The sequence below is a fragment of the Odocoileus virginianus genome, chromosome 3 (genome assembly GCF_023699985.2).
Source record: "Odocoileus virginianus isolate 20LAN1187 ecotype Illinois chromosome 3, Ovbor_1.2, whole genome shotgun sequence".
NCBI lineage: Eukaryota > Metazoa > Chordata > Mammalia > Artiodactyla > Cervidae > Odocoileus > Odocoileus virginianus.
Genome location: NC_069676.1, coordinates 48,617,716 through 48,635,385, shown reverse-complemented (window position 1 = coordinate 48,635,385; position 17,670 = coordinate 48,617,716). Strand labels below are relative to the sequence as shown.

General features: G+C 43.5%; 1 protein-coding gene across 10 annotated transcripts in view; it reads right to left on the bottom strand.

The window, feature by feature from the left end:
* Window positions 1-17,670, bottom strand: part of LOC110148446 (protocadherin alpha-C2) — a 187,734-nt gene that overhangs the window by 33,753 nt on the left and 136,311 nt on the right. Inside the window, exon 1 of one of the 10 annotated variants that reach the window (XM_020910452.2) lies at window positions 10,630-13,922. The exons of 8 other annotated variants lie outside the window; for them this stretch is intronic. In XM_020910452.2, coding sequence (XP_020766111.1) covers window positions 10,630-13,182 — 2,553 coding nt within the window. In that variant the 5' untranslated portion in view covers window positions 13,183-13,922. Of the gene's footprint in view, window positions 1-10,629; window positions 13,923-17,670 lie in introns of those variants that run through there. One more of the 10 variants, XM_020910450.2, reaches the window with a different exon arrangement.

Below are 17,670 nucleotides of genomic sequence, written 5' to 3'. Positions count from 1 at the left end.
ACTGATAACAGCCTCTTCTGCTGATCGAAGAGGAATACAAGGGAGAGGAAAGCAAACCGTGGCAGGGTTTGACCTTGTTGTACTGCATAATCCTTTTGATAAAATTGTACTTGTTTCCTGCTCCTCTGAGTGCTTTGCCTTCTTATTCAATTACTGTTTGCTAAGCTCTGCTTAACAGGAGCAGCTGAGACCTAAGAAGAACCTGACTCACTCTGCACCACCTATGTGTTGGAAAGATGTATTGCCCTGTGTCTACAAACTGTCAATTCAGAGTGAAGGGGACACAGAGGAAAATGCGGGTATCAGAAGACTGTTCTGGGAGTTATGTGCTGAGTAGGAGCTACTCAGGAGTCACCGGGGACAAAATCAATCACCACCACTATTCTGGTAACAGTTAGCAAAATTTTTATTAAGTAAAACCTGTGACAGATGTTCCTCTCGATGTGTTTTCATGAACAGGGATTAAAGTACTTCTGTCAATCTATAAAAATGGTACTGATGAACCTATTTGCAGGGCAGGAATAGAGATGCAGATGTAGAGAAAGGACTTATGGACACGGCAGGGGAAGAAGACGGGGGACAAACCGAGAAAGTAGCACTGACATGCATACACCAGCATGTGTAGAACAGACAGCTAGCGGGAAGCTGCTCCACAGCGCAGCAAGCCCAGCCGGGTGCTCTGTGACGACCGAGAAGGGTGGGATGCGAGAGGGGAGGGAGGCTAAAGAGGGGGGAGATGTACATACACACATATAACTACGGCTAATTCACGTTGTTTTACAGTAGAAACCAACACAGCATTATAAAGCAATTATCCTTCAATTAAAAGTAAATTTTTTAAAAAGTATCTGGAAAAAAATAATAAAGAGGTCCTAATAAATAGTCACTGAATACTGAAGTCCATTTGAGTGGAAAGATGAAGAGATAGAGGTTGTATTTTGTATTTTCCTCTGGACTATAATTATCACTTTTGGTAGACACAAGGCCACAGTAATGCCAATAAACTATTTCAAAATGTCAGTTAAGTCTTGATCCTGTCATTCTTATAGTTCATTCAAGGGATACACAGTATTTCATAAACATATTTCTTCACAACATCCAGCAAAGAAGTCATCAGAATCTCAACTTCCAGGCAGACGTTGGGATGGTTAGATGATAATCTGAGATTTAGCCAAGTCAAGGCCCAGAAAAAGCTACAACTCTCCAGGATACTTTTGCCTCAAATGTCCCCATACACTAACTGCCCTCTCTAGTCCCTTCCATTCTGTTGGCAAGATACGAACATAAAAGCTGCTTCACCCTTGGTTCTTGAGTTCACAAACTGCTATTGATATTCCTCATAAAGTAGCATAAAACTATCTACAGATGAAATGAAGGGTTCCCATTTTCTATCAGTGGTAGTAGAGGGAGCAACAGAGAAAATAATTTCAACCATTTGGTAAACCTGAAAAGTGATCAAAATACTTTTTATTAATCATGTCATCACCGGCTTTCCCCTGACAATCAGTAGCACTGGTGTCAGCTTGTCAGCTATGAGACCCTTCCTTCAAGAAAGACTCTGACAGCTGTTGAGTAAATGCTGCCAATTTTTCTATGACCGGGTAACATCCATGATGAAAACTGCTGATCTTGGGAACAAAATCACCAACTTCATTTTGCTGAAAGGCACAGTTCTGGCAAGATTGACCAGGAAACTCAGTCCATTACATAATCTCACTTCCTCAGCAACGTGTAATTTGTCATGCTGCTATTTTCTATACTAATTCTTCAGCAACATGATGCTTCTGAGATTTATTTACCAGAATCATAGTTATGATACATCTTACAGCAACGAGATCAGGCAGGGAAAAGGTAAGGAAGAAAGTACTTAATATGTTTTATGTATCCACACAATACTAGGCAATGGGATAAGCACTTTATACATATTACTGCATTTATCCTAACACCTTTGTTAGACCATAATCTCTATGAAAGGGATTATATATTTGTTTATAAAACATATAGATAGTCTCTAATATTCATAAAATAGTTATATCCTCAGAAGCTAGTAAGGTTCAGGTATTGGATAGGCTTTTAAAATCCTTTCAAATAAATTAACTACCAAGCAATGGCAACATTATCATACTTAAATTACAAAAATTAGAAATCTGGAATTTTAGAGAGATTAATTGCCTGTCTCATAAGTAGGTCTGGCTGATAGTCATGTTTAGGTACCCCTAATGTGAAAAGAGAACTTCCCTGGTGGCTCAGATGGTAAAGTGTCTACCCACAATGCGGGAGACCTGGGTTCAATCCCTGGGTCAGGAAGACCCCCTGGAGAAGGAAATGGCAACCCACTCCAGTACTCTTGCCTGGAAAATCCCATGGATGGAGGAGCCTGGTAGACTACATCCATGGGGTTGCAAAGAGTCAGACACGACTGAGCGACTTCATTTCACTTAATGTGGAAGTCATTATATATTATACAGTGGAAGTGACAAATAGATTTCAAGGGATCAGATCTGATAGAGTGCCTGAAGAACTATGGATGGAAGTTTGTGACACTGTACAGGAGGCAGTGATCAAGACCATCCCCAAGATAAAGAAATGCAAAAAGGCAAAATGGTTGTCTGAGGAGGCCTTACAAGTAGCTGTGAAAAGAAGAGAAGCAAAAGGCAAAGGAGAAAAGGAAAGATATACCCATTTGAATGCAGACTTCCAAAGGATAGCAAGGAGAGATAAGAAAGCCTTCCTCAGTGATCAATGCAAAGAAATAGAGGAAAACAACAGAATGAGAAAGACTAGCGAACTCTTCAAGAAAATTAGAGATACCAAGGGAACATTTCATGCAAAGATGGGCACAATAAAGGACAGAAATGGTATGGACCTAACAGAAGCAGAAGATATTAAGAAGAAGTGGCAAGAATATACAGAAGAACTATACAAAAAAGATCTTCACGACCCAGATGATCACGATGGTGTGATCACTCACCTAGAGCCAGACATCCAGGAAAGTGAAATCAAGTGGGCCTTGGGAAGCATCGTTAAAAACAAAGCTAGTGGGAGGTGATGGAATTCCAGTTGAGCTATTTAAAATCCTAAAAGATGATGCTGTGAAAGTGATGCACCCAATATGTCAGCAAATTTGGAAAACTCAGCAGTGGCCACAGGACTGGAAAAGGTCAGTTTTCATTCCAATCCCAAAGAAAGACAATGCTAAAGAATGTTCAAACTACCATACAATTGCACTCATCTCACACACTAGCAAAGTGTTGCTCAAAATTCTCCAAGCCAGGCTTCAACAGTATGTGAACCATGAACTTCCAGATGTTCAAGTTGGATTTAGCAAAGGCAGAGGAACCAGAGATCAAATTGCCAACATCCACTGGATCACTGAAAAAGCAAGAGAGTTCCAGAAAAACATCTACTACTGCTTTATTGACTTGCCAAAATCTTGACTGTGTGGATCACAATAAACTGTGGACAATTCTTCAAGAGATGGGAATACAAGACCACCTGACCTGCCTCCTCAGAAAGCTGTATGCAGGTCAAGAAGTAACAGTTAGAAGTGGACATGGACCAACAGACTGGTTCCAAATAGGAAAAGGAGTACGTCAAGGCTGTATATTGTCACCCTGCTTATTTAACTTATATGCAGAGTATATCATGCAAAATGCTGGGTTGGATGAAGCACAAACTGGAATCAAGATTGCTGGGAGAAATATCAACAACCTCAGATATGCAGATGACACCATCCTTATGGCAGAAAGTGAAGAACAACTAAAGAGCCTCTTGATGAAAATGAAAGAGGAAAGTGAAAAAGTTGATTTAAAACTCAACATTCAGGAAACTAAGATCATGGCATCTGGTCCCATCACTTCATGGCAAATAGATGTGGAAATGATGGAAACAGTGAGACTTTATTTTGGGGGGCTCTAAAATCACTGCAGATGGTGACTGCAGCCATGAAATTAAAAGATGCTTGCTCCTTGGAAGTAAAGTTATGACCAACCTAGACAGCATATTAAAAAGCAGAGACATTACTTTGCCAGGTAATGTCTAGACAGACTAGGTCCGTCTAGTCAAAGCTATGGTTTTTCCAGTAGTCACATATGGACGTGAGATTTGGACTATGAAGAAAACCGAGCACTGAAGAATTGATGCTTTTGAACTGTGGTGTTGGAGAAGACTCTTGAGAGTCCTGTGGACTGCAAGGAGATCCAACCAGTCCATCCTAGAGGAAATCAGTTCTGAATATTCATTGGAAGGACTGATGCTGAAGCTGAAACTCCAATACTTTGGCCACCCGACGCGAAGAACTGACTTATTTGAAAAGACCCTGATGCTAGGAAAGATTGAAGGCAGGAGGAAAAGGAAACAACAGAGGATGAGATGGTTGGATGGCATCACCAACTTGATGGACATGAGTCTGAGCAAGCTCCAGGAGTTGGTGACGGACAGGGAAGCCTGGCATGCTGCAGTCCGTGGCATCACAAAGAGTCGGACATGACTGAGCGACTGAACTGAATGTGAAAGTCTGTGTTTTAAATAACTTTGCAGATATACTTTTTTTTATGACTGACTTCCCCCAATATTGATTGATTTTAAAATGATATGAAATTAAAAGTAAAAAAATGTACATGGGTTTCATCTGAACTTGGTTAAACTTGGAAAAATTGAAGCTGAGAGGTTGACTACTGATATACCTGATACAATGAGACATATGTTTAGTTCTCTAATACTTGAATGGTACATCCCTGGGCTTTGCTTAATTTCTATAGGCAAAAAGCCCGAGTATGTTGTTTCCAAGAGCAGTCCTTCAGTAGAATAAGTCACAAAATTCCAGAAGTGGAAAAGCTGAATTAAGTAGTTCATGCAGGTGATGTATGTAGTATTCAAGAACAAGAATCCATTTACATTTCTATCAAAATTATAGCTGAGATTTGATTTATCCTGTCAGTGGTATTATTTATTATTTATACTATGGAATATTTCAGCCACAAAAGGGTGAATCACCTTTTCCAGGACAGATCCTCTATGCCATTCATAAAATCATAGGACTACTCAGTGAAGTAAATGCTAACTTCTTATCATGGAAGTCCACGAAGCTATCAATAAATGGTCATCTGAGAAACAAGACTACATGTAGCATCTTCTTTTCCTTCCTAGTAGGAATCTATTAAAGATGTATCCACTGCAAATTTTTCAGTGATATTTTATGAACACTAATATAAATTATGGTAGGCAAAACCCAAAAATGACCTCCAGGATCCCCACACCCCATGTGAATGCCCTGTATAATCTCCAAGACTGAATATGATGGGCCTTACTCCATGATCAAGTCATTCTATATGGCACAGTTGGCCTTAAAAAGGGAAATAATATAGGTGGGGATGATCTAATCATTCCAGTCTTTTAAGTCTGGGTGTAGAGATCAGAGACAGAAATCAGAGAGATCTGAAGCATGAGAGACAGTCCACAAGAGAAAATATTTTCCACTGTCAAAATATTCTCCAGCTCTGAAGATGGAGGGGGCCATGGGGCAGGGACCTAAAGAAACCTGTAGGAACTCCAGCCAACAGCAAGTAAGAAAAAAGGGAGCTCAGTCCTCAGGGAACTGCATTCTGCCCAACGACTTGAATGAACTTGGAAGCAGAGTCTTCCTCGGAGTCTCCAAGAGAGAACTCAGCCTGGCAGACATGTTGCTTTCAGCCTTGTGAAAACCTGAGCAGAGAAGCCAGCCACAATGGGCAGATAATAATTGAGTATTAGTTTTAACCACTAATCTGTGGTGACTTGTTACAAAGCAATAGGAAATGAATACATAAAACTGTTGGTCATCAAGGCAAAAAGGAATCTAACATTTAAAATAATCATTGTTATGTTACATATTAGTCTTCTCGTAAATCAAAATGAAAAGATGGTAAGTATGAGATTTCTAGGTGAATTGTAATCACACTCAGTGGCTCAGTCATGCCTGATTCTTTGCGACCCCATGGACTGTAGCCCGCCAGGCTTCTGTGACCATGGGATTCTCCAGGCAAGAATCCTGGAGTGGGTTGCCATTCCCTCCTCCAGGTGATCTTCCTGACCCAGGGATTGAACCCTCCACTAGTGCCTCCTGGGAAGCCCCTCTAGGTGAATACTTACTTCTAAAAACAGTCATTTATAACCTCAATCCACAGAGCAGGAAAACAAAGTACACATAACTTTAAAAAACATACATAATGGTTCCAGTACAACAGAAAATGCTAGGTCTGCTTAACTCTGGATGCACAGCCTGCTAGCACAGCAGTCACTTTCTCACTCACAGTTTTACTTTCCTGGAGCCCAGAGTTTTGACCCTGCAAGGCCAGAAAGGAACCAATGTTGCTTATGTGCCAAGGAACTAACATTCTTCTTCAATTTTTGCAATTTTGGAGATTTCTTCGCATTTGTCAAGTTCAAATCCTTGAAAGCAAAAAAGTTGCATAATTTTTAGGCTAGCATATTTAAAACACTTCAGAGGAATTCTCTTGACCTTTGATTTTTGAAATCATGCTTTTAGATTAAAATACTCAAAATATTATCATATGAATAAGCCAAATTTATATTCGTACTATAATATGCACAAGAACATGGAGCCAGGTGAAATTTACAAAAGTCACATTCGAAAACATCTGTAAATCCCCACAGTTCAGCTAAACCTCTGGCTTGCTGGTGGTAGTTTTTCCTCAAACATTTGCAAACTGACATCAACCTGACCTCTCACTGAGAGCAAAACTTGGTGGCCAACCAAGGCAAGTATCCAGAACCGACTCTGCTATTCTGTCAAACAGACAGCATGCCAATAGACAATTTATAATATGCCAGCCTGTGTCCCTGCAGAGTGTTCTGAGTTAGACCAGATGCCCGTGTGCAGGCTCACTCCTGGGTCAGTACAAAGGGTAGGCCAATGACATTCAAGCTATAGTAAACAGATTTCTTCAACAATCAGAATATGTGCAAGATAAAGAGACAGAGAGGAGCTCAGCCATAATTCCATCTGGCTTAGCTGATCTGTAGAAAAGGGGAGGAAGGGGGTAATGCGAATAAATTATTGTATTCTTAGACCAAAGAAACCTTTTCTCAGAACAGTCCTATAAGCAAAACAGAAATGGCAAAACAAAACAGCCCCACCCATTCAAAAGTGACCATATGAGGATGAGACATTGAAATGGAAGCTCAGACACAATTTTTTTGCCTATTTTGACCACTGTGCAGTTTTTAATGAATTCACTACAATGGCACTTTACACGAAGTGTACATTCTGATCCAGGGCACAGTCAGTCACCAGCTATAAGAGTCAGTCCTGTGGGTAATAAATTAGGTGCCACTGAAAGGAGGGTTACTTTCCAGGTTACTACATCTGGAATTAGAGTTAAAATGTACACATAGCAGCAAAAATAACTGAAGATTTGGTGACTCCAAATGGCTTTAAAATAAGTGAAAGTGATTGTAAATATACCTCGTTTCTGCTACTCTCTTGTGATTTCTACATCTTGGGCCAACCAGTCCCAGTGAGGCCCAGTTGGACAATTCTGCCCAGAGCACTCAATGTGACTCATCCGGAGTCACAGGACCACAGGTGCACAGAATCCACCATAAGCTTTGTGTTTTTTTCTTGGTGATTCTGAAGAGGGTGCCAGCCACATTCAATATGAGGTTTTCAGATCTCTCCAAAGAAAAATTCTGCCCCATTGTTAAACAGTTACTCCAAAAACCTCACTGCACAAGTGGCTCATGAAATAAACTCACTGGGGGATAAAATCTACTGAAAGATCAGTCTGGTGTTAAATACTGATATTTAATAAGCAACAAGAGAAACAAGAGAAAGAATGAAGATAAAAGATCTGTTGAACAGGTTTTGTCAATGGTAAAACAAATAAAAATATGCTAGTTTGGTAGTAACATTTTTTACTCACTGATCCTCCCATTGGTGACCTACTTTTATGCAAAGAATTCCTCTTTTTCCAGAGCAGTTTATTGACACTACTAGGTGAATCAGCAGTAGCCTAAATGCCTGAGTATCCCATATCAACAGGAATATAAACAATGAGATTTCTATCTATAACATTTCAAAAGGCACAGTCTTTGGAGTTAGACAGGTATGACTTAAAATACCACTAGTAGAGTGACTGTGTATGTTACTTAACCTCTCTGATCTTGTTTCCTCACATGCTAGATGTTGATAAGTATCTGTTTAATGTATGACTTACAGGTAATGAAACCACACATATATTGCAGTGCAGAATATTTTTATATATTGCTGGGTGGTCAGTGAGCACAAATGCCTTATTCATCTTTTCCAGTCTCCAACTAATTTTAGGCACATGGAATTAATTGCACCCCAGGACTCTCCTGCCATCTGAAAGGACTGGGTAGAGAAGACAGAAAGCCTAATGTGAGAATTTAACAGGTTGATCTAGCGGTGATGACTTTCAGAGTTGAGTGGTTTCTGTCCCCATTTTGCCATGCTATGACAACATGACTCACTCTCTCTGTGTAACCACAAGTATTCCAGGAGCTGCAGATAGGCACTGAATTTCCAAAAGTGTCTGGCAAAAATTTGCCATTATTAAAATCAAGCACTCTCCTGGCAAAATCCCACAGAAGTAAGCACTTTTCTGACACAATTTTCTCCCTAGATTAAAGGTTTGTGAACCAAAGCACATATTAACACACAGGTCAGTGTGAGACAGAAATAGTTCACATATCAAATTGTCCCAAGCTTTGAGTCAGGAGAGGGAGGGTAAGAGTTCATTCCCCTCTCTTCTGGCTCACAGCTGGTAGCAAAGCTCGCCTGCCCTGCTCTCTGTAGAGAGGCTCATGAGGACTTCTCAGGAATTTGTTCAGCAAATGTCTACAGCATCCTTATTTAAAATCAAGCCCTTCTGCTGCTGCTGCTACTAATTCGTTTTGTCGTGTCCGACTCTGTGCAACCCCATAGACAGCAGCCCACCAGGCTCCCCTACATGCTGCCAAAAGCTATGAATTCCAAAAGAATTCTGGAAACTCCTTGATTCCCCATCCCCTGTTCTTAATTTGCAATCTGCCTCTGGTGACTGCTCAGCATTGACTAACACCAGGCTCTTCAGATAAATCTACCTTCAATGTACATGGAAATTCTCTCAATCCATCTCTGTTCTACTCTATGCTTATGCATTAATTTCCTGAAGATGAGCATGAATTTAGAATGTGAAACTATGGACAATAATAAAAAGACAGCAATATGTCAATGAAAACACATCACAAAAATATGGGAGGGACAAATACTATTAATTCATTTTGCAGTTCCTCTGAAAGTCCTAGCTACAAAGTAGTTGTTTGGGAAGAAACAATTTATCACTATTTATGAGATAAAATTTTAACTTCTGAAATTCCATTTAAAGTATCATAGAAAATGCATGTGGAGACAAACACACGACACAAAACACATGTGCTATTCAACATACACATCCTGCATGTAACGAGTAAACGAGCCTTATGCCTACTTAAAACCTAAAACCAGTGTGTCTACTAACACCTGTCCTTCGTGTACGATAAGTCCCACTTTCCAAGGCTTTTGTAGCTAGATTCAGAAAATGAACGTGTGCTTTGGATCATACTGAAGTATTAAAGTATTATCATTTAAGTTAAAGACAGGAGGGCCTTGAAGAGGCTGCTTCACATCTCATCAAAACATTAGAAACTGTTAAGAGGGAATCAGACCACACTTGCTCTAAATGCAGGGAAATCCTCTTACAATGAGTTCACACAATGCCAAGAAAGGTGACTAAGGGCAGAATTCTTCCCCCCTTTCTTTCTCCCCAACCCCGGCTTGTCCCAGGCTTCACCATACCCTCACATCCCTAGTCCACTCATTCTAACATCTTCATGGTCCAACCAGACAAATTGGTTCCTGGCCTTACTATCATTCATCTCCTCTGACAACCCCTACAGAAGAGTTGCCAAAACAAACTTTGTTTTCAGGGGAGAGGGTCCACATTCTATGGTCTTATCAACTCTGATAAGAGTTTCTAGCAGATCATACAACATTAGTACAATGCAAAACTAATATTAGAAATATTAACTGGATTAACTAATATGAACTAATATCCAGAAATATTAACTAGATACTTTACACTGTAGATAGTCCAAGGTATAAACAGTATGGAAAGCATACAGAGGTGACCACCATAACCCTGAAGTCTAAGAACTTCGAAAAAACAACACTCCTCAAGGGTTTCAAAAGAGAACTTGCCCTGTAGATGACATGGCACAAGCCCTTCCTCCTTGAGTCTCATAACATCACCCCCTATAGCACCATCTTATTCTCAGGCCTATCCTATTTCTCTACAAAGCTGTGCTTGAACACCACACACTCAAGACAAACCCTCATTTCTCAAACAATTTTATAGTCAAGTCTTCACGTATCTGAGAAGAAAGGGGAAACTAAAAGAATTCTCTAGTGCTATTTTTCTAGAGAGGAAAACACATTAGATTATAACCCAGTCACAGGTACTACACATATTCAGTTTACCAGATAACCCTTGTCATTGTTAATAACTCAATAAAGCCAACCACATGATAGTGGTGGAGGGGGGTGAAAAATGCAAGACTTTGTGGAAGACCCCTTGACTACCATCTCACCTCATTTTGAGGAACAGCTTCATTTTTGAGAACAATCAGGTTCCCAGCACTCTGCCCACTCTGGCCTGTGAGGTGCCTGCTGTCCCCCGCCGCTGCTTGGGCCCCCCCAGGTCCCGGTCCCGTCTGGGCCCCTGTGTTGTAAAACATGAAGGTATCGCTCCCTGAGCCTGCTGTCAGACAGGCCTTGTAGCAGTAGGTCTTGGTGAGGGAGCCGTTCCCTCGCACTTCGATGAAGTGAGGCTGCACTTTGAGGCCGGGAGGTATCCTGGCATCGATGTTGTTATTGGCCTGCTTGTAGAGTTCTGCAGGGCACCGCTCCCTCACTCCACAGAAACCTCCACAGCACGTGGTGCCGTAAGCAGTGTAGCGGTAGCACTTGATGATGCTCAAAACAATGATTGTCAAAAGAAATATAAAAGACACTGTGCTTAGTGCTATTATGAGATAAAGTGTAATTTCAGAGTATGTCCGAGGACTTTTCACATGTCTCTGAGTGTCAGGGAGGATTCTGGAAACCCTATCCACCACGGCTACTGTAATGGCCACAGAGGCTGACAGCGACGGCTCTCCATTATCTCGGACCACCACGGTCAGGTTGAAAGTGGTTCCAGTCTCATCTCCCATCTTCCTGGTAGTCCTAATTTCTCCTGTGTGGAGCTCTACTTTAAAGAGGTCCAGGTCAGAAATCTGGGACAGATGGTAAAAGAGCCAAGCATTTTGCCCAGAATCTGAGTCCATGGCTATGACTTTAGTGACCAGGTAGCCAGCAGGGGCACTTCGAGGCACCATTTCAATGGCTACTGATGAATTGGTTGAGGTAGGGTACAGGATGTGAGGGGCGTGGTCGTTCACGTCCACTACATACACATTGACGGTCACAGTGCTGCTCAGTGGTGGGCTCCCATTGTCTCGGGCCTCCACAATCACAAAAAACTCCCGAAACTTCTCATAATCAAAGGAGTTGACAGCATAAAGGCTACCACTGGCACTGTTAATGGAGACATAGGAGGTGACTGGCAGCCCTTGAACCTCCCTCTCCAGGAGGGAGTAGGCCACCTCCGCATTCTCCTTTTCATCTGGGTCCGTGGCTTGCACAGTGCAGAGCAACACCCCTGGCAAATTGTTCTCCTCGATGTAGATGGAGTAGGAGTCCTTTGGGAAAGTGGGGGGGTTGTCATTGATGTCAGAGATCTCAACCTGCAGTGTCCGCTGGGACGTGAGCTGTGGCACTCCCCCGTCAGTGGCAGTCACTGTGATGTTGTAGGCAGCCACCCGCTCCCGGTCCAGGGGTCCACTCACCACCAGTGTGTAGGAGTTTCCAAACCCATTCAGTCGAAAAGGCAGTGCAGCCTCCAGGCCCAGGCTCACCTTCCGGTTGGGACCCGAGTCTTGGTCATTGACACTGAGAAGGGCCACAACAGTGTTGGGGGCAGCGTCCTCAGGCACCGGGCTGTACAGGTCCGTGAGCACCACCTCTGGTGCATTATCATTCACGTCCACGATATCCACCAGCACCTTGCAGTGACCCACCATGGGCACCGGACCCCGGTCAGTTGCCTGCACATAGATCTGGTAGGAGGAGGCCTCCTCGTAATCCAGCGCTCCACTGACCCGCACTTCCCCCGTGCTGGCGTCGATGCTGAAGAGCTGTCTCTCCCGGTCCGACGTGTAACTGCTCAAGGAGTACGTGAGCTCGCCATTGGAGCCCTCATCCGGGTCGGAGGCATTCAGCTTCACCACCAGCGTGCCTGGGGGCGAATCCTCTCGAAGGTGGACGCGGTAAGTGGACTGGTCGAAGGCGGGAGAATTGTCGTTAGTGTCCAGGACTCGCACCGAGATCTGCGCCGTGCCGGAGCGGGCTGGGCTGCCCCCGTCCACAGCTGTGAGAACCAGGTGGTGCAAGACTGCCTGCTCGCGGTCTAGGCCCTTCCGCAGCAGCAGCTCCAGCACCTTACTGTTCTCTTGCAGGGGTTTCAGGTCCAGCTCGAAGTGCTCATTGGGGCTGAGCTCGTAGGTCTGCACCGAGTTGGTGCCCACGTCGGGGTCCTGCGCGCTCTCTATGTGAAAGCGCGCTCCAGGGGCCACTGATTCGCTTACCTGCAGCTGGTAGTCGGGCCGCGGGAAGCGGGGCGAGTTGTCGTTGATGTCCAGTACCTCCACCTCTACGGCGCTCACCGCCACCGGGCTGTGCGCCAGCACTTCCAGGCTGAGCAGGCAGCGAGGCCGCTGCTCGCACAGCGCCTCCCGGTCAATGCGCTCGTTGACGAAGAGCGCTCCATTGGTCAGGTCCAGCTCCAGGTAGCGCGGGCTGGGCGCACCCAGGTGGTGGATGCGCAGGCAGCCCGGCCCCAAGCGCCGCAGCTCCAACCCCAGCGCACGAGCCACGTTGCCCACAGGCGCGCCGGGTGCCTGCTCCTCCGGCACCGAGTATCGCAGCTGGGAGGCCGCTGGGCTCAGCAGCAGCAGGAGAAGCTGCAACAGCGGCAGCCAGGACATGGGCGGCTGGAGTCGCGGATGCACTGTCGCCCCGGGTCTGGTGCCCGCCAGCTCCATAGCCACCGGCCACGGCGGAGGCAGCCGGGCAGGGCCGGAGGCAGCAGCTTCCCCAGCCTTGCTCCACGCCCCGGCCGCGCCTCCGCCTCCGCCTCCGCTCAAGCCGCCCAGAGCCCGCTCCCCCACACCTCACGTGCCAGCAAACGCTAGCAAATGCCGGGGGCCGCTCCCCTCGTGGGCCCCCCGGAGGGCTCCTGGCCCCGCCGCCAGCCCTGGCTCCCCATATCCCAGCTCATCCGCTCGCCGCCGAGTCGCTCTGCCCGGCTTCGATTCCTTGCCGCCGCCGCCGCCGCCGCTGGTCCAGGGGGAGGGAAGAGGAAGCAGAAGGGGAGGGGGAGGAGTGCTCAGCAAGTCCGGCTCCGATTCCGCACCGAGGTGGCGGACGATGACCGCCCGGGTCAGCCCAGTCGCTCCAACCACTCCAGCCCCAGCTCCTCTAACCCGGACCCGCCGGATCCCGGCGGACCGCGGGAACACGGCCACTCCCTTTCTCCCTGCCCCCACTGTTCTGTTCAGCCCGTCTCCGCGGTCCCTCGGCTGCTGCTCGGGTCTTGTAAGCAGATTCTAGGAAAAGCTGCTAAGTCTCTAGGACTCGAGCTATCAGCTCCCAAGAAAAGATTTCCAAGCGCAATTCAAGAAAATACACTGAGGGCCTCAGCTAAGTACGGGTATCTGGGCGGCGGCTTCACGTTCAAAGATACAAACGCGAGAGACGCACTCTGGAGGATGACGAGGATTATTTCTCTGACCCCAGCATTTTCCCTGAATACTAAATACTGCAGAAAGTGTTCAACTTCTAGAGCAGAGGGAAGGGGTGGCAAGTGCTGTCCTCTTTCGCGGAGCAGACCTAAAACTAGCATCCTGGGATCCAACACTCGATTCTGCTCCTAGCCGAATGGCCTTTACTTTCAGTGTGTGCCTTGGCAAATAACCAATATTTCAGGTTTTGAAATTATTTTTAAAAATTGGCTCCATGAAGCTGCAGGCTAAGCTCTTACTTTAACACTTTTGATCATAGTGGGGAGAATCTGGTAAAATTTTAAAGAGATTCTTCCTTCAAGCTTTTTCTCATTGTACTTCAAATCTTTGTCATTTATCACCCAAAACATTTTCTTTGTTCTTTCAAGTGATTTAATTTTTTTTCTTTAATGGATGACAATGTCAAGAACCTGCAAAACCATTACATCAAGATTGTTACTCTTGATTTCCCAAGCCTGTCCAGAAGTTGGAATCCATTAATGCTTTGCAGTGAAAAGTCTGCTGTTTATTAAGCAAAATGTGGGAGGCTAGGATTTATCTTACACTACCAGGGAGCAATTTCAAAGGCTGCAGCTCATATTCCATAAATACGAGGCTTCTCTACACCTGCTGGTCTCTGCAGGTGTAGTACACCCCTTGTATTGCTGCAGAGGCAACAAGAGGATAACCAGTTGCCTTCAGCCAACAGGAAGGCAGAAGGGTCAGAGGAAGCCTTTCTGTGCTGTGTCATTGCCTCTGCTTCTCTGTTCTGAGCATCCACTTTCCCCAGTTCTTCTCATCTATTCTACAAGAGTTTAAAACTCATTGCCCCACTTAAAAAAAAAAAAAAAAAAAAAGGACTCACTCCTTCTCTTCTTTCAGCATCCTCTCGCTCCTTTATCTTCTGCTGTGGGTCATTTCCCAGCTATGAACTGCAACAAAACTAAAACAAGACCTGACATTTGACATGCTTCGCTCCTTCAGGGGGTGAAGGGGCCAAGGCGCCCAGGTTTCAAAGGCCTGGACTAGGGCATCTCTTCTTCCCACACACCAAGTGCAACCGCTGACAACTCTACAACCTAACTCATTTATTCCAGAGAAGCTCCCAGCTTCCTTCTATCTTTTCCTTCTGTGTCTTCTATGTGCTGCTGCTTATTTGCCCTCTTCGTTCCCTCAAGGGTGCAGAGAGGGAAGCAATTTCCATCACATTCTATTTCTATCTCCTTTCCTAGGCCTCTGGCTTCTCCCTCTGTCAGCTTCCTTCCAAAATGTCCCTATAGTAACTCTGTCTCTGTTTGCTGTGGTAATTTGATCTCAGAAAGCCTTAAACTCTCAAGTGCATGAATTGTAGGTCTGGCCTATGTCTTCACCCATTACTTATTTCTGAAAATAAATGGCTTATAAGTGGAATCAAGTTATAAATTGTCAGGAAGAATGACCTTTTCTTCCCTCATCTCCTCCCAGGCTTTCATAGTCACTGCCACCTCTGCCCACAACTCGGAAACCTGGTCACTAGGCATTGACCATGCATGGACCTGTGCCCCTGACAAGATCGCAGGCTCTTAAGGAAGAGATGAAAATGACAGAGGCTTGGTAATGTTTTTAATGGAAGCCCCCAAGTGTCAACTCAGGAGAAAAATCAGGGCTATTCTCTTAGTAATCCTGTCATCTTCCAGCAAGGACATTTGCCAGGTTGTCCATCTTGATGTGTCAGGATCATAAGCTTCAACGAGTGCTTACTCCCTCGATGGCTGAGAAGGCAAACAGCACCAGTGCAAATCAGCCCCCTTTTCAAAGGTGTACTAAAGAGATGGTGTACTCTGTATTTGGCACTCCAATGATTTAGTTCCTCAGATATTGTACATGTCTCATGCCAACCTTACTAGTTGGTGAAATGGGATTGTTTAGACTGCTGGCAGGTGCCCTGTCCATGAATATTAGTACTAATGCCTCAGCCACACCACTATGCACTCCTTCCTTTCCTCAGACCTTCCAGAAGCTCTACAGAAAAGCAGAGTAGCACAGTGATTAGTAATACAGATTTTGAAGTCAGTCACACCCCTGTCAATGACTAACCATGTGGCCTTGGTCATGTTATATAACTTAAAACTTTAGCTTACTCATTATAATTGGGGAAGACAATTTTAAGTAAACTCATAGAATAATTACAATTACATGAAATGATGTATATAAAACAATCTTAGGGAGATTAAAGAGGTACAAACTTCCTCTTATAAAATAAGTCACAGGTATGAAACATACAATATGGGAATATAGTCAATAATAATGTGATATCTCTGTATAGTGACAAATGCTAACTAGACTTATTGTGGTGATCATTTTGTAACACACAGAAATATTGAATCACTATGTTGTACACCAGAAATTAACATAGTGCTGTAGGTCAATTATACTTCACAAACACACAAACTTATAGAAGAAGAAATCAGATTTATGGTTACCAGAGGTGACAGGGTAGGAGAGGGGGAGCTAGATGAAACCAGTTAGAAGATGGGCTTCATACAAACTGCCAGTTATAAGTACTAGGGACATAATGTACAAGATTATAAATAATATAATTGATACTGCTATATATTATATATGAATGCTGTTAACAGAATAAATCCTAAGAGTTCTCATCACGAGGAAAGAAATTTTCTTTTTCTTTCATTTTCTATCTATATGAGAAAATGGATGTTCATTAAACATTGTAGTAATTATTTCATGATGTATGTAACTTAAGTCATCATGCTGTACACCTTAAACTTATACAATGCTGTATGTCAGTTATATCTCAATAAAACTGGAAAAACAACATACATAGTAATTGACAAATATTATTACTATCAAAATGCAACAACTTCTTATCATCAGATAACCTCCTTAGTTGACAATCTGTATATAGCACGGCCCTTTAAAGTATCAAACAAAGATTAGCACCTGTAACTATGCCAGACAGGAAGTCAGTGATGATGGGGAAGATGAATGTGTACCAAAGTTAAACTTATCCTATATTTTGAAAACAAAAGCCAGTCCTTTTCTATATCACCAAAGAAAAGGGACTTGCGTCATGAGATTTCCTTCAAGGGATTTGTTCCCTCACAAGAGATTCACCTTTTTTAAGATATGTGAAAATACGTAAGCAACACAGTGCAGAACTGTTGCCAAACATGCTGTAATCTCTAACGCCCAGTGCAGTGATTGGCACAGAGGTACTTAATAATGTTTCTTGAACAGAACTAAATTTACAACTTCACTGTATAATTATCTCAAATAAAAATAGCTTCATCTTTTCTCTCCCCCTTTCCAAATCTTATCTATATTTCAAGGTCCATCTTAAAACCTACCTAATCCATAAAACATTGTCTATTCTAAACATAAGGTCTTTTTATCTCTTTCACAGTATACATCTCTTTAAATGCTGACATTCAGAATTCTAAATGTATCATGTTTTAATTCATCCAAATGCTTCAATATTATTTATCTTAATTATAACCAACCTATAAGCAGAAGCCATGTTGTATGTGTCTGTATATTCTTCACAGTGTAGGAAACCTCTCAATAAATAAGTGATGGGTGTTTCTGCTTCTTCAGATCCTTTTTTAGCGGATATAAGAAGAGCTACTATTTCCCTCTTTTTTCCCCAGATCTCATGGTGAGAGGGTTAAACAGTCCACAATGATTTAACTTCCTTTAAAATCTGAAATTCAAAATATTTCAAACCTGGAACTAATTCTAAAGTTGATGGAC